Source organism: Myxocyprinus asiaticus, chromosome 25 (genome assembly GCF_019703515.2).
Source record: "Myxocyprinus asiaticus isolate MX2 ecotype Aquarium Trade chromosome 25, UBuf_Myxa_2, whole genome shotgun sequence".
NCBI classification, from domain to species: domain Eukaryota; kingdom Metazoa; phylum Chordata; class Actinopteri; order Cypriniformes; family Catostomidae; genus Myxocyprinus; species Myxocyprinus asiaticus.
The window spans coordinates 24,123,336-24,139,329 of record NC_059368.1 but is presented as its reverse complement, the minus strand read 5'-3'; the positions used below and the strand labels follow the sequence as shown (position 1 = coordinate 24,139,329).

Genomic DNA, 15,994 nt, shown 5'->3' with positions numbered 1-15,994 from the left:
CTGCTGGTTCTTGAATGCTGAAATGATATCACCAGATTGTGTGGAGGCTGGAAGCTCATTCCACAACAGAAATAAACTTTGAGCCTCTTTGCGACAGGACCACCAGGTGCCGCTCATTCATTGAACACAAAGAGTGAGTTTGGACATACTGTAGACCTGGCGGAGTGAATTGAATTAAGATGATGCTGTTCCATTGGCTGTCCTGACTCCTGTAGGCCAGTGTCAAAACACATGAATATGTTGTGGGTATCTACAGGTAGCCAGTACAGTGAAATCAAGAGTGGGCTGACTTGAGCCCTCTTTGGCTGATTGAAGACCAGACGTGCTGCAACGTTCTGGACCATTTGTATTTTCTTAATCATGATAGCTGGGAGGCTGGCCAACAGGGCATTGCAGTAGTCCAGTCTTGAAATAACCAGAGCTTGGACCAGGAGCTGTGCAGCATATTCAGACAGGAAAGGTCTAATTTTCCTGATGTTGTAAAGACCTGCAAGACTGGGCAGTTGATGAGATGTTGTCAGTGAAGTTAAGCTGGTCATCCACCACTACTCCGATGTCTCAGGTTGTCCTGGCTGGCTTTAGCGTAGTTAAACCAAGATGAATAGTGAGGTTGTGGTCCAACAGATAGGTTGGCTGGGATTACAAGGAGTTCTGTCTTGGCAAGGTTGAACTGAAGGTGACGTTCCCTCATCCAGGACGAGATCTCCAAGAGGCAGGCAGAGAAATGAGCTGAGATGGCAGGGTCATCAGGCTGGAATGACAGGTAAAGCTGCGTATCATCTGCGTGGCAGTGGAAGGAAAAGCCATGTCCCTTAATGATAGGTCTGAGTGATGGAGGGGGGCAAGATACATTCACCAATAAGAGAAGTCGCTGTGGCTGTTACCATGGAAATAAGTGGATTTCCCCAATTTGCGCTCCAGAATATTTGAATATATTGTTCTAACATTCTGTTATATCGTATTTTTATACTAGTCAATAGCTTTAGATTAAGTAATTTTTGTATTGCTTTTTATTGCTTAATTGATTACGACATTGTAACACAATGTTCTTAATTCAGGGATTTTCCACGGACCCCCTGGCAATTTGAAAAGGACCCTAGTTTGAGAAACGTTGCTTCAGTGTATTCATTATACGCTATTTCAGAAGCACAGTATGTCAGTACAGTTTTCTCATGTTGTTTAATCCTACATCTTAAACATATTAATCTTTAATATGTTTGAAACCTATTTAAATTGTAAGTGGGGTATACAATTTTCAAAATATTTTAATATTTGGTTAAGGTTTGGTCTGTTACAATTTGATTCATGTTTTTGTCATTTTTCACATTACCGTCAACTAAAATGTTTGTTGACTAAAATGATATGCCATTTTAGTCAGAGACTAAAATGTTGCCTTAATTTAAAGGACATTTTGATAAAACAAATAATTTTTTTTTTGAAAATTAACACTGCATATGGCAGAATCGTTCGGTGGGAATCCGGCTTAACTGTTTACGTATTATGTTGTTTCAGGAAAAGCCCCTGTCCCGCTCGCTGCAAAGAGGTGAAGATGCACAATTTGATCAGGTTAGTTGTGTATGTTTGTGAGTGCTTGCTCTTACTTAAACACTATCATACTGTATATCATATTTAATAATTACAATAGATTCCTGTCTGTCTTGTCTGGCGTATATCTCTCCTTCCTCTTTGCTCATCAGGTTACCACGGCTTCAGTCCTCTCTTTGTCACTCACTCTTTTCTGATTGATGCAAAACCTTTAACAGGAGAGTTGCAGCAAAATGCTTTGTTTAGCAAAACACAAAGCAAATGAGACATCAACTTGCAATGGATCCAGCTAGTGCCATTAGACCTGTGTGTTTAACAGAGGGAGAGTGAGAGAGAGAAAATGAGCCAGTGAGAATGTGCTCTGTATGCAGAAAATCAGAGCAATAGACCTTATTCATGCTAGCGCCATCTTTGATTTTTAATGGGAATGACAACGAGGCTGTGAGGGATAGACTTACAGTCTCTTCAATTGCACGAACGGTATAAAGCTCCTAAATCACATCTGATTTTCCTCAACTCATGTTGTCTGGAGTTCTTTGTATACTGAGTGTTCTTGGACAGATATTTTATCAATGTTTTGTCCACAGAACAATCCAAAAACAGTTTAAACTGCAGTACAGACCAATGAAGAGACTGTAAGTCTATCACTCACAGCCTCGTTGTCATTGTCAAAGATAGCGCTAGTGTGAATAAGGGTATACTGTATGTTTCTGTGTCTCTATACTTTAAGTGAACAAAATTTTGCTGTGTGTGTGAGCCAACATTGCCAAGAGCAGGCAGAATCGCTGTGTCATCCGCAGCAGTAGATCAGTACAGGCTGGTGTGTGTGTGTGTGTGTATGTATGTGTGTTTTTCTCTGTGTGTGTGTGTATGTGTGTGTGTGTGTGTTGCTGTGTGTGTGTGTGTGTGTGTGTGAGTGAGAGAATACATCAGTTCAGGGTGTTGGAGTGTGTGAGCCAAGTGCCATAGGGGCAGGGAGAGCAGTTACATAACTCTCCTTACCAACATACATCATCCTGTCCCACACACACTCACCTGACTCAGCCCATGTATACACACCTCCAAACATTCTCACTTCACAAACACACACTTTTTCACTTTTTCATTTGTCTTTTTCCACCATACTAAATCACAGTACTAGACACACACTGATTTGGGTATTGGATTTGCCTGTGCCTATAGTTTCAGGAACTGCGTGTTAAGTGACGTATGTGACTGCAGAGAGATTGGCTCTGCTGAATCACACCACAGTGAACTACACCATACCTCGCTCATCAGCGTACACGTAGCTCAAAACTTTTCGGATAATGTGTGCATGCGTGCATGTGTGTATTTGGTGCGGGGTTACTGCAGTGGAAGGTTGAATAGTCAGTGGATGTATTATCCTTCACTCATCCTGACCTTACGATAGGACAGATCAATACCTGACTGCACACTAAAGTGCTGCCATCCCTCTTCCTTTTCTATTTTTATTTTCCTTTTTCACTCATTTCTATATTGCCTTGTGTTTAGACCTCTCTCATTAATGTTTTATTCCCTCTGTCAAGTCTAATTCTTGAAAAACTGCAATAACAAATCAGTTTACTAGTGGTTTTTGCTCATAAAGTCTTAAAGACAAAACATTTTTGGTCACACTTTATATTAGGTGGCCTTAACTACTATGTACTAACATTAAATACATACAAAACTATGTATTTACTGTGTAACTATGTGTTGTTCTGCAAAATTCCTACATGTGCTGCTACTGAGGTTGAGGTACGGGTAGGTTTAGGAGTAGGATTAGGGTTAGGATTAGGGGTTAGAGTTAGGTTTTGGGGGTAAGGGTTGGGTTAGGGTTAACAGTGAAAGTTAACAGTGAAACTTCAAATGTAATTAAATGCAAGTACTTTAAATGTAATTACAATGCAACAGCATGTATGTACATAATAATTATATTGTATCAAATGGTTAAGTACATAGTTGTTAAAGCCACCTAATATAAAGTGGATCTTTAATATGGCAAATTTTTGAGTTACACAGAATATTCAGCAGGACTTGATTTTATTGTGGTAAGAATCTTGGACATGTCTTGATTTTATCTATTAGGATTTGATTGGATTGTGAAATATCAGGATATGATATTAGTGGTTAATATTAGTTTCCTCCTTTCAGGGCTCACACCGTCATGGAAAACCTGGAAATATCAGGGACTTTTTTTTATTATGTTTTCCAGGCCTTAAGTAATAGAAAAATGAATATTTTTCTAGTTATGCTCTGCTCTAAATATTTCATAACCAAAATATTGCTTTTGGTTTGAGCTTGTGTAGAGTAGAACTTGTTCTTAAGCCTTTGTGATGTCGATTTGGATAATCCTCCTTTTGAGTCTGTTTTTTTCAGTTATTTGTTTGAATGGTTAAAAAATTGTCTGAATGATTCATTAGTTAATCAGATTGAATCAAAATGTTTTATAAAAATCGGTTTCCAGATAGCATAAATGACTGGAAAAGTCACAGAAATTCATTGGGCAATAATTTTGTGAGCCCTGTCCTTCTTTTGAATCTGTTATCAGTTATTTGTTTGAAAGGGTTCACAAATGGTCTGAATGATTTATTAGCGAATCAGATTGAATCAAAATATTTAAAAAGTTATCTTTCTAACATTCATTCGGTATCTCACTATGGGTAATGCCTCGGGCGTGGTTAATCCTGGAAGCATCAATAACACCCAGTCTGCCATTACAGCAATGATGATGGAGTCCCATCTCCCTATATAAACCACTGTCATAGGTGCCTACTTCATTCTCGTTCTCTTCCCTGTGAAGATCTTTAAAAGCTATCCTCAGCAGGACTCGTGAGAAGTGGTAGCTTAACAGTTCATCAGGTGAGCAATTCAGGTACGTCGCAAAATGTGGCTGTTCTTTTTGTGAATATATTTTCTGCTGTATTATATTGCTTTCTCTGGGTGGCGTGAACCAGTGCGTCGAGGTGGGTTTGCATTTTTTCTGCAGAGTTTCGAGCTGTTGTAGCTTCTACCTCTACGGCAAGAGGATTAACACAGTGGCACGTTGTGGTGAACTGCTTCTGTGTTCTTGAGTTCGGGTTCTGACATGGCAAGTGCAAGCTCACCAAGCAGTGGAGCGAAAAGGTAGGATCCCTCCCGTCCATGCGCTTGTGGATCTATGATCTCGCCAAAGGATTCCCACCCGCTATGTATCACCTGTCTGGTCGCTAATCTCGAGTGTTGCCTGCATTGTTCCCATTTCGTGCTGAGAGTTTTGGAAAGGAGGGTGCGGGTCGCGGTGTCCAATAATGATGATCCCTATTTTTCTCCACTGCCAGCGGAGAAAGACCCCCACCCCAGCTGCAAGGACAGGGCAGATGGGGCGATCTAATGGACGTAGTCTCTCCCGATCTTCCTCCCCTCTTTGAATCTGCCCCTTTGGTGGGGGAAAGGGAGGAGGAGGAGGATGACACTGATGATCATCTTTTGGAGGACGATGGTGAGGAGGATTAAGACGATGCCATTCTCTCCACTCTTCCTCCTTCCCGGCTGGGTAGCGCGATGGACGCGTCCCCCTCTCCTGTCCAAGGAGAGCTGGACCTTATTGAGATGTGTATGATGGCGGCAGCCAAGCTCTCCATCGACTGGCCATCACAGCAGACACAGGTACAGAGAGGGATCTGTACGATGGCAAACAGCTGCCGTCTCATACTGCCCCGGTAAAGCAATTTATTCCAGCAGTCTCAGCGTGCTTCGCTGAGATGCGTTGGTTTTGGGATAAGACTTTTTTGCACAGAGTGCCTGTTATAGGTTACTCTACGCTGGATGTGCACGAAATGGAGGATCAGGGTATGTCCAGCCCCCCTCCAGTTGAGGCGTCGGTGGCGAATCACCTTCACTCCGATCGTCAGGCATTTGTGTCCGTCTGCTCCTGCTTCATTGCTGGGATGGATGGAGAGATTGTTGTCCTCCATTTTCCAAAAGATCTACCAATCTTCAGCCCTAGCTGTAAGGGCTCTTAATGCCACCTCACTCCTCACAGCACAGAGTTGATGGAGGAGATGGGCCAACAATTTGATGCGGGGCGCCGGATATGACATTGTGGGACTAGATCTGCATTATTGTGGATCTCAACCTACGTACGTCAAGAGGGGCTGTCAAGAGCTGTGTCCACACCATGGGTTTTGCCATTGGGGCCGAATGAGATATTTAGCTCGGTCTGTCTAGCCTGTCTGAGAGGGGGAAGACAGATTTCCTCGATGCCCCAGTGGATCGGAAAGCTCTTTTCGGGGCTATGGTGTCCACAATGCGGCAGCAGTGTGATTTGAGGAAAAAGGATGGGGAAGTGTTCGAGACCTGCCTTCCCCGAAAATCCACTGCTTGCCCCCCGCAGCCGTCAAGTTCCAGGTTCACAACCCACATTTGAGGTGGACAATCTGGTTTTAGAACCCAGACCAGGCCTTCCCCACCACCCCAGCAGTCCAGGGCAGGGAGGGGCACAGCTAAAACAGCACCATCCGAGAAGCAAGGCTTCTTTCGCGGGGACAGCCAAACATCATCCGTCTAACCCTCAGGGGAACAAGAAGAGATGGGCGGCCTAACAAGTGTTCTGGTTCGGGACATGGAGTGGATGAACAGCATTCGCGTAGTCTCTGTTCCACTCCTCGCTCAGGAAGTGAGTTTGTTTTCCGCCCCTCCAGCCAAGAGGACTCGGAAGGGGAATCAAACCATAAGTTTTGTGTTAGACGGTTCATACACAAACAATTTAATGGGAGTGTTGGCACCAGTTCCCCCAGTGCCTCTCAGTTTGCATGTCCTCTCTCCACCCACAGGGTCAGAAAAGAAAAAAAAGTTTGCACAAAACAGGTGTGACAAAAATAAAAATCTCCTCTGTGCATCCAGTCAGTGGGCCAAGGGCAACGCAGTGTGTGAAAATAAATCACAAAATAATACCGAACTCAGAGTTGCAATCCCCAGCTCCACCGCTGGATGGTGCGGCTTCAGTGGGCCCCTCCCTGTTCATGCAGAAAGTTGACGCGCATACGCAGTTCATCCCTGGGTTTTATCTACAAAAAAACAGGGTTATCGGCTACAATTCGCTGTAAAACCATCTCTGTTCAACGGTGTATTAATGTCAACAGCGGAGGGGGAGTCAGCTTGGATTTTAGAGGAGGAAGTAGCCAATTTGCTGAGCAAAAGAACAATAAGGATTGTGCCACTGGAGGACAGCCGTCAGTGCTTTTACTCCAGGTATTTCATCATCCCCAAGAGAGGAGGTCTCCGTCCTATTCTGGATTTGCGAAACCTCAACAAATACCTCAGAAGGTACAAGTTCAAAATGCTTACGCTCAAAACACTGTTTATTCGTCCCAGAGACTGGTTTACATCAGTAGATCTGAAGGGCGTGTATTTTCATGTGGGCATCTACCCGTCACACAGAAAATTCCTAAGATTTGCCTATCAGGGAATGGCTTACAAAGATCAAGATAGAATTCTTTAAAAGCATTATTAATATCAATGGTCGAGGTAAATATTTCACCACCAGCAGATTTCACTGAGGGAAAGGTAGAAAAAGACTCTCTCTGCTTTATGTATCTAGCCAAAAGCTTCCCTGCTTTGTCCCCTGACTCAAAATATGACTGTCTTGCCCTGAATAGCCAAAACTCCACCTTCTGCGACAAAATAGTATTATATCTGTATTTCAATTGGGTCAATTCTCTGAGGCCACCAGACAACATTCGGCACTTCAGCTCTGCCTTGTCACTTTTAATATTCCCTTCCAATTCCACGAGTTCTCATGCTTTGGATTTTTTGGTGAATGAGGCATACTGTATGATCCGACCCCTAAGAACTGCCTTAAGTGCCTCCCAACCCACGCCCACAGAGGATACTGAGGACCAATTGGTCTCCATATAAACATTGATTTCAGCCTTTAACATTTGTTGGAATTCAGGATTTTGCAAAAGGGATACGTTAAAGCACCAACTAAATGATTTATTTTTCTCCGTATGTGGCAACACTTCTAAACACACCAGGGTGTGATCTGAGACTAAGATGTTTCCAATTGAGCAATCAACAATAGATGAACAGAGGAACTTAGATAAAAAAAAAAAAAAATCTGTCCTAGAATAAATCTCATGAACTGATGAAATAAATGTGTAGTCCCTACCAGATGGGTTCAAAAGTCTCAAAATATCTGTAAGACCAAGATTTTTACACATCTTGTGAATCGTCAGTGTTGCTCTAGGGGGCTTGCACACTTTTGCTTCACTATGATCAAGGACTGAGTCCATCAATAGATTAAAGTCTCCTCCCAGTATTCTATCACGAGGGGTTCCAGTGACTTTCAACATCCCTTCAAGATCTATAAAAAAGCCCTGATCATCAGCATTAGGTGCATAAATATTAGCCAAAATAAGACTTTGCCCCTGAATTTCATCTAAAACAATAATGACTCTTCCTAATTTATTTCTTTAATCTGTTTGAGACATTTGAATTGTAGATGTTTACTTATCAATGTATTGACTCCCCTGCTCTTACTTGAGCCAGCACTAAAGAAAACATGTCCACCCCATATCTTACCAAATTTTTCAGCTTCCTTCTGGGAAAGATGCATTTCTTGAAGAAACACTGTATCATATTTCTTATGTTTAAGAAAAGAAGTAACCTTCCTCCTTTTTATGGGGTGCCCCAACCCATTCACATTCCACGTTGAGACAATCCACTCATTGACATTTTGACATATTAGAAAAAATAGATTGTGTCAAAAACAAAACTATAAAGACCACATTCCAACATTAGTGTTACAATCAAACCCCGACCGCCCCCCCCCCCCCGAACAAAACAAACAGAAAAAAGAAAAACTTGCACTTTAACCCCACGCACGACAGCGCCAACTGGCATCCATCACTCTAAACTCAAACAGTCCATGTAGGCCTACGAGAGGCCACGTGACAACTTTGCCATCAGATTGCTCAAGTCCAGTGTTTCTATACAAATTTTGAGAGACAGAATTACATAACAGAATAAAATCTATTAAACTCCAGCCAATAGGTGGGATAAACAAAAAGAATGTGTAGAGTCATCCACATAACTGTCCCGAAGGAGTGTTACTATACAAAACAAACTCCTGTCGCTAGGCGGAACCGGCACAAAAAGAAACAAAAAAGGCACCCAGCTTCCTCGAACGGTCAGGTGAATGTTCAGTGAGTCAGGCCCACTCGGCTGCAACATGAGAATCACGCAATGACTTAATCACTCCATATACTTTATGAAGGACAATGATTGTTGGGGACAAGTAAATACTTTGCGGCCACCCTTAACATCTATTCTCAATTTGGCCGGGAACATCAGTGCAAAAGCGACCTTCCATTGATGTAAGAGTTTCTTGCATTCCTTGAATCGATCACATTTCTCTCTTGTCGAATTCGCAAAGTCTGGGAAAAGAAAATGTTGTGGTTCTTCCAAGAAAGCCTTCCTTTACTCCTCGCCTCACGTAACACAAGATCTTTATCGGATGATCTTAGAAATTTGGCCAGAATTGATCGGGGCCTGTTTCCCTCAGCAGATCGCCGAGCCGGAACTCTGTGAGCTTGCTCAATTTCCAGCTTATGGCCTGTTATGTCGAGCAGACTCTGAAAGAGCCCGTCCAGAAATTCCACCATATTCTGACCCTCTGCTTGCTCAGGAATTCCAACAATTCGGACGTTGTTCCGCCGACTATGATTTTCCATATCCTCCAACTTTTCCCAGACACGCTCCAAGTCCGCCTTAGTCGCTAGCCTATTAGCAGCTAAATTCCCTCTCCGATGACTCCAGATAATCGATCGGATTCTCAATATCCGCCACTCTTGTAACCACATCAGTGAATTTAGTCTCCATGGCAGTGATCGATCAACATATTGCAGCAAGATCCTCCAAGTCAGCAAGGACCTTCGTCAGCATTGCAGACACGTTCAGCAATTCATGCTGAATCTCTTTCACCTCTCCGGCCAAATTGACTCCGTGGCCTCCGGAGGGGCATCAGCTTGAACACGTAAGTGTCTTTTAATGTCTCCAGAACCTGAGGATTTTGAATTCTTTGACATGTTGTCTTCCTAGAACAGTTCTGGATCAGGGTGTATCAAATCTCACCGGTTTATATAATTTAAAAGTATCAAAACTAGCAAAGTGCACAGAGCTCGCCGTTCACACGTCCGAACCTTGCATGGCGTCACATGACTCATTTATTTGTTTGAAAGCATTCACAAATGGTCTGAATGATTCATTAGCGGATCAGATTGAATTAAGATTATTCTTTTAAATCGGTTTTTCAGACATCACAAATGTCTGGAAAAGTCATGGCAATTCATTAGTCTAAAAGGGTGTGAACCCTGTTCCTCTTTTGAGTTTGTTCTTTTCAGTTATTTGTTTGAAAGGGTTCAAGAACGGTCTGAATGTTTCATTAGTGAATTTGATTGAATCCAGATGGTTTTTAAAAATCGGTTTCCAGATATCACAAATGACTGGAAAAGTCTCAGAAATTCACTGGGCAAAAATGGTGTGAGCCCTGCTTTTGTTACGACAGTTGAAAAGTCATTTCTAAAGGTAAGAAATAATTCAATTCAGTTCACATTTTGATGAATGGTCGTGAAAATATTTTTTTCTTTAGAATAACGTGCACTGGTAAATTATACAGAACAAGACAAGAAACTTAATGATAGTAAATAGGGTCAATTGTGATTTAATATTGTATTTTACACAATATTAAACTGTATTAATGTGTTTGTGTGTTGCAGTTAATAAGCTCTATGAGCTCCATAGCAGAACACTGTTTGCCTTCATTGTTGCGGACTTTGTTTGACTGGTACAGAAGACAGAGTGGGACAGAGGACGAGTCATACGAGTACAGACCTCGCTCCAGCACGAAGTCCAAAGGGTGAGGACACTTGCAAATACACATAGCACCTCTGGCTTTCTCAGACTCTGACTTTTATTTGAATGTTTGAAGTTTCATGGTGATAAGCTGAACAGCATATGCACATTTCTTGTGATGCTTTATCACTACAAACATTTTTACAAGTTATACTAACTTGTGCATCTGTTTATCTTTTAATCTCTCTTTAGAGATGAACAGCATCGGGATAAAGACTACCTGCTTGAGCGAAGGGACTTAGCCATAGACTTCATTTTTTGTTTAGTTTCAGTGGAAGTTTTAAAACAGGTGAGGTTTGCTTGCTTTTGTTTGTATATGTGAGAAATAGCTTTATTACCTAGGTGTGGTGCCTCTTAAGTCAGAGAGATCTTTGTTGTGGCATTAACATGCATCATGTTTCTATCAGAATATCAAGGATTCTGATATCCAGATGTAAAAAGTTGAACCTTACATCACAGAGTTGATGATAATGAAATGTTCTCTATAGATTCCCCTTCATCCTGTGCCAGACACCTTAGTACAAGAAGTCCTTAACCTGGCATTCAAGCACTTTAAACACAAAGAGGGGTGAGTCACGTACACAAACACACACCTGTTTATGCAAATTAAACAGGTGTACACTGCATATACACTGGTGGCAAAAGTTTGGAATAAAGTACAGATTTTGCTCTTATGGAAAGAAATTGATGCTTTTATTCACCAAAGTGGCATTCAGCTGATCACAGTGTATAGTCAGGACATTAATAACATGAAAAATTACTATTACTAACATTTCAGAACTTCTTAAACTACTTCAGAGTTCTCATACAAAAATCCTCCACGTGCAGTAGGGTTGCAACGGTATGAGATTTTCACAGTACGATAACCATCTCAGAAAATATCAAGGCTTCACGGTATACGGTATTACACAATTATTATCAGTTACAATGACCCTTAAAGGAGTGAAAACAGAAGTGTTTTTTTTTTTTTTTTTTTTTTTTTGGTTGAACAAGCGCTTTATTATAATTGAAACTTGAAAAAAAAATGTAATTGAAATGTGTAAAAAAATTCTCACTTTTGAAAATAAATAAAATAAATAGAATAAATAAGAAAGCTAATAAACCGAATTATAAACATGATAAAAAAATTGCATGTAACTATAACATGTTATATAACTATAGCATGTTAGTTTACATGTTTGCATAGCATGTTAATTTAACTACTAAATGAAAAATAACATCAGCTGTGTGAGGTTTTAAAGTAAATTACAATTAACATATACTGTAGGTGCACGACAGTGCAGCCAGACTGCTCCTGTCTGTACCTTTAACTCAGTGGTTCTCAACTGGTTTTGCTTCGGGACCCAGATTTTACATTGGAAATCAAGTAGCGACCCACCATAGTAAAAATGTATTTAATGTATCCTGGGTCGCATTTCCTTTTATGTTGCATAGTTTTGTTCATGGTTTTCAAATACAGGGACATGCATCAAGTGACATTATTTTTGTTGTTGATGTCAACAACAAAATCTACAGGAAGTTTTCTATCTCCCCTTTTAAAAATTGAAGAGCATATTTACTTATGTGAGTCCATTATTATCCCGTTTGTTTCCTAATTTAAAACATCATTCAAAGAGAATATACATATTACACAGGAGGAAAAGCTCCTTATTACCATGGTTTTGTCAGTGTAGCTAGTCTTAAATAATAGTAATAATAATAACAAATTATAGTATTTATGAAAAAATAAAGACTAGCTGAAACACATCTTGAAACTTTAACTACAACTGCCACTGTTGATATAAAATGAGGTCTAATAGAGTCTACCTTTAGATTATTTCATATGAAACTATAAAATTTTTTCAAAATATAACTTTTACTCATGTAAAATCGTGAAACAGTTTTGTAAAGGTGATGATATGTGATGAAAAAAAAATGAGCACATAGCACAGTGTTGCTCTTCTCCTCTTCAGTGCTGTTTGGCATGTCAGGGCTGCCTACTGTTTGAGAGGTTCGAATTGACTTCCTCCGTAACGCTTTAAACTAAAAGTCTCACTAGAATTGAAATTGGTCACATCAGTTTTGAGGTCTGAGCTCCGCAATATCGAGGGAAGCCCAGTTTTTGCACGCACGCGCCAAAGAGCAGAGCAGATAATTTTCGCGAGCTGGTTCTGTTACACTCGTGCGAAAGTGCAGATGAGAAGCCTTAAGCTGATTGCGAGATTATCATTAAATTTGTTTCGGCAGTCCTAAATAGGCTATCACTTGGGCGGCCGCCGAAATATCTTCAATGGGAGAACCATGGCATTGTTCTTTCCCTGCTGTCCGTGACCCAGTCCGAATAGACCTGTGACCAGAAACACTGCTTTAACTCACACACACACTCATGTCAGACCCCCTCGCCTCGCTTCTCTTTGACATTTTCTCCGCTGCATGTGTGTGTGTGGCGCAAGTTGACGAGTCTGACAGGCAGTCGAGGAGGAAAGGAGATGCGCACGTGCAGGTGAGATTCTCCGTCCGGTTGCATTTTTTTTCTCAGTACCGTAGATAAGCAAATGTACATGGTATGATAACCGTAAATTTCCATACCGTGGTATACCGTGAAACCGGTATACTGCTGCAACCCTATCCTTGTTTTTTGGCTATTTCAAGCCATTGTATAGTCTTCATTCCTCAAAACAATGATTGACTGATGAGTTTCCAGAGAAAGCTGTTTCTTTTTTGCCATTTTTGACCTAATATTGACCTTAAGACATGCCAGTCTATTGCATTCTGTGGCAACTCAAAAACAAATACAAAGACAATGTTAACCTTCATTTAATGAACCAAATCACTTTCAACTGTGTTTGATATAATGGCAAGTGATTTTCTAGTACCAAATTAGCAATTTAGCATGATTACTCAAAGATAAGTTGTTAGAGTGATGGCTGCTGGAAATGGGGCCTGTCTAGATTTAATCAAAAATGACTTTTTCAAATAGTGATGGTGCTGTTTTTTACATCAGTAATGTCCTGACTATACTTTGTGATCAGTTGAATGCCACTTTGGTGAATTAAAGTATCAGTTTCTTTCCGAAACAGCAAAATCTGTACATTATTCCAAACTTTTGGCCGCCAGTGTATTCAAACCTGATGACACACAAGCACAATACGATTCCTGAAACTCCTATTAAAGAACCATTTTTATCACTAATAAGTAGGAGTTTATGAGCTGTCCAGATCTTAACTATTTTCTCTCTGCCCTTGTTTTGGCAAACAAAATCATGCCATAATAAAAACTTTTATAGTGTCTGTAACATACAGAAATATCTACAGCAAATCATTTTATGTGTGTATACAAGTGTTTTTGTAATCTAACTATTGCAATTCCTTTTTTGATTTTGTTTGGAATGATTTGTGTGACTGATCTTGTTTGCCATGTTTTGTTTGACAGGTACTCAGGCCCTAACACTGGTAATGTGCACATAATCGCTGACCTGTATGCTGAGGTCATCGGAGTCCTTGCCCAATCCAAGTGAGTCCATCCCAGAAACACTCAGCTGAGCTTACAGTGCATTTTCTGTGACCTGTTACACTTTGTGTCTTACAAAAATATAAATTTTAACCCTTATGTTGTGTTCGTTTTGCGCTAACACATTTTTTGATCCCGGTCAAAAATGACCGGTCCTCTTAGATTGTTTATAAATCTTGCATATTGCATATATTATGACAAGATATTGCATTAGATCTTTTTATCAACTTTTTTTTTTAGTAATTATGACTAGTTTTGTACTCCTTTTTTGAACATTTTTAAAAAATATATTTTTTTATTGATAGAAGGATTCATTGAACTGAGCTCATACAGGACCAATGGTGGCACTCCCTGCAGAAAAAAACATAAAAAATAATAATAGTTACATAATAAATAGATAAACGCTTGCTTGATCTGAATAAAATAGGTGTCATTTTAAGGCTTAGAATCTGGACTTTACAATGCATACAGTGCATCCGGAAAGTATTCACAGCGCTTCACTTTTTCCACATTTTGTTATGTTACAGCCTTATTCCAAAATGGATTAAATTAATTATTTTCCTCAAAATTCTACAAACAATACCCCATAATGACAACGTGAAAAAAGTTTGTTTGAAATCTTTGCAAATTTATTAAAAATAAAAAACGAAAAAAATCACATGTATATAAGTATTCACAGCCTTTGTCATGACACTCAAAATTGAGCTCAGGTGCATCCTGTTTCCACTGATCATCCTTGAAATGTTTCTACAACTTGATTGGAGTCCACCTGTGGTAAATTCAGTTGATTGGACATGATTTGGAAAGGCACACACCTGTCTGTATAAGTTCCCACAGTTAACAGTGCATGTCAGAGCACAAACCAAGCCATGAAGTCCAAGGAATTGTCTGTAGACCTCCGAGACAGGATTGTATCGAGGCACAGATCTGGGGAAGGGTACAGAAATATTTCTGCAGCATTGAAGATCCCAATGAGCACAGTGGCCTCCATCATCCGTAAATGGAAGAAGTTTGGAACCACCCAGGACTCTTCCTAGAGCTGGCCGCCTGCCAAACTGAGCGATCGGGGGAGAAGGGCCTTAGTCAGGGAGGTGACCAAGAACCCGATGGGCACTCTGACAGAGCTCCAGCATTTCTCTGTGGAGAGAGGAGAACCTTTCAGAAGAACAACCATCTCTGCAGCACTCCACCAATCAGGCCTGTATGGTAGAGTGGCCAGACGGAAGTAAAAGGCACACGACAGCCCGCCTGGAGTTTGCCAAAAGGCACCTGAAGGACTCTCAGACCATGAGAAACCAAGAATGAACTCTTTGGCCTGAATGGCAAGCGTCATGTCTGGAGGAAACCAGGCACCGCTCATCACCTGGCCAATACCATCCCTACAGTGAAGCATGGTGGTGGCAGCATCATACTGTGGGGGCGTTTTTCAGCGGCAGGAACTGGGAGACTAGTCAGGATCGAGGGAAAGATGAATGCAGCAATATACAGAGACATCCTTGATGAAAACCTGCTCCAGAGCGCTCATGACCTCAGACTGGGGTGAAGGTTCATCTTCCAACAGGACAACAACCCTAAGCACACAGCCAAGATAACAAAGGAGTGGCTCCGGGACAACTCTGTGAATGTCCTTGAGTGGCCCAGCCAGAGCCCAGACTTGAACCCGATTGAACATCTCTGGAGAAATCTGAAAATGGCTGTGCACTGACGCTCCCCATCCAACCTGATGGAGCTTGAGAGGTCCTGCAAAGAAGAATGGGAGAAACTGTCCAAAAATAGGTGTGCCAAGCTTGTAACATCATACTCAAAAAGACTTGAGGCTGTAATTGGTGCCAAAGGTGCTTCAACAAAGTATTGAGCAAAGGCTGTGAATACTTATGCACATGTGATATTTTTCGTTTTTTATTTTTAATAAATTTGCAAAGATTTCAAACAAACTTCTTTCACATTGTCATTATGGGGTATTGTTTGTAGAATTTTGAGGAAAATAATGAATTTATTCCATTTTGGAATAAGGCTGTAACATAACAAAATGTGGAAAAAGTGAAGCGCTGTGAATACTTTCCGGATG

General features: G+C 40.8%; 1 protein-coding gene across 9 annotated transcripts in view; it reads left to right on the top strand.

Annotated features, from left to right (window-relative positions):
* Window positions 1-15,994, top strand: part of LOC127416514 (protein furry homolog-like) — a 209,248-nt gene that overhangs the window by 99,593 nt on the left and 93,661 nt on the right. For all 9 annotated transcript variants that reach the window (XM_051655929.1, XM_051655930.1, XM_051655924.1 and 6 more), the window contains 5 exons: window positions 1,513-1,566; window positions 10,302-10,441; window positions 10,630-10,726; window positions 10,926-11,005; window positions 13,849-13,929. In XM_051655929.1, the coding sequence (XP_051511889.1) occupies window positions 1,513-1,566; window positions 10,302-10,441; window positions 10,630-10,726; window positions 10,926-11,005; window positions 13,849-13,929 (452 nt within the window). The remainder of the gene's footprint in view (window positions 1-1,512; window positions 1,567-10,301; window positions 10,442-10,629; window positions 10,727-10,925; window positions 11,006-13,848; window positions 13,930-15,994) is intronic.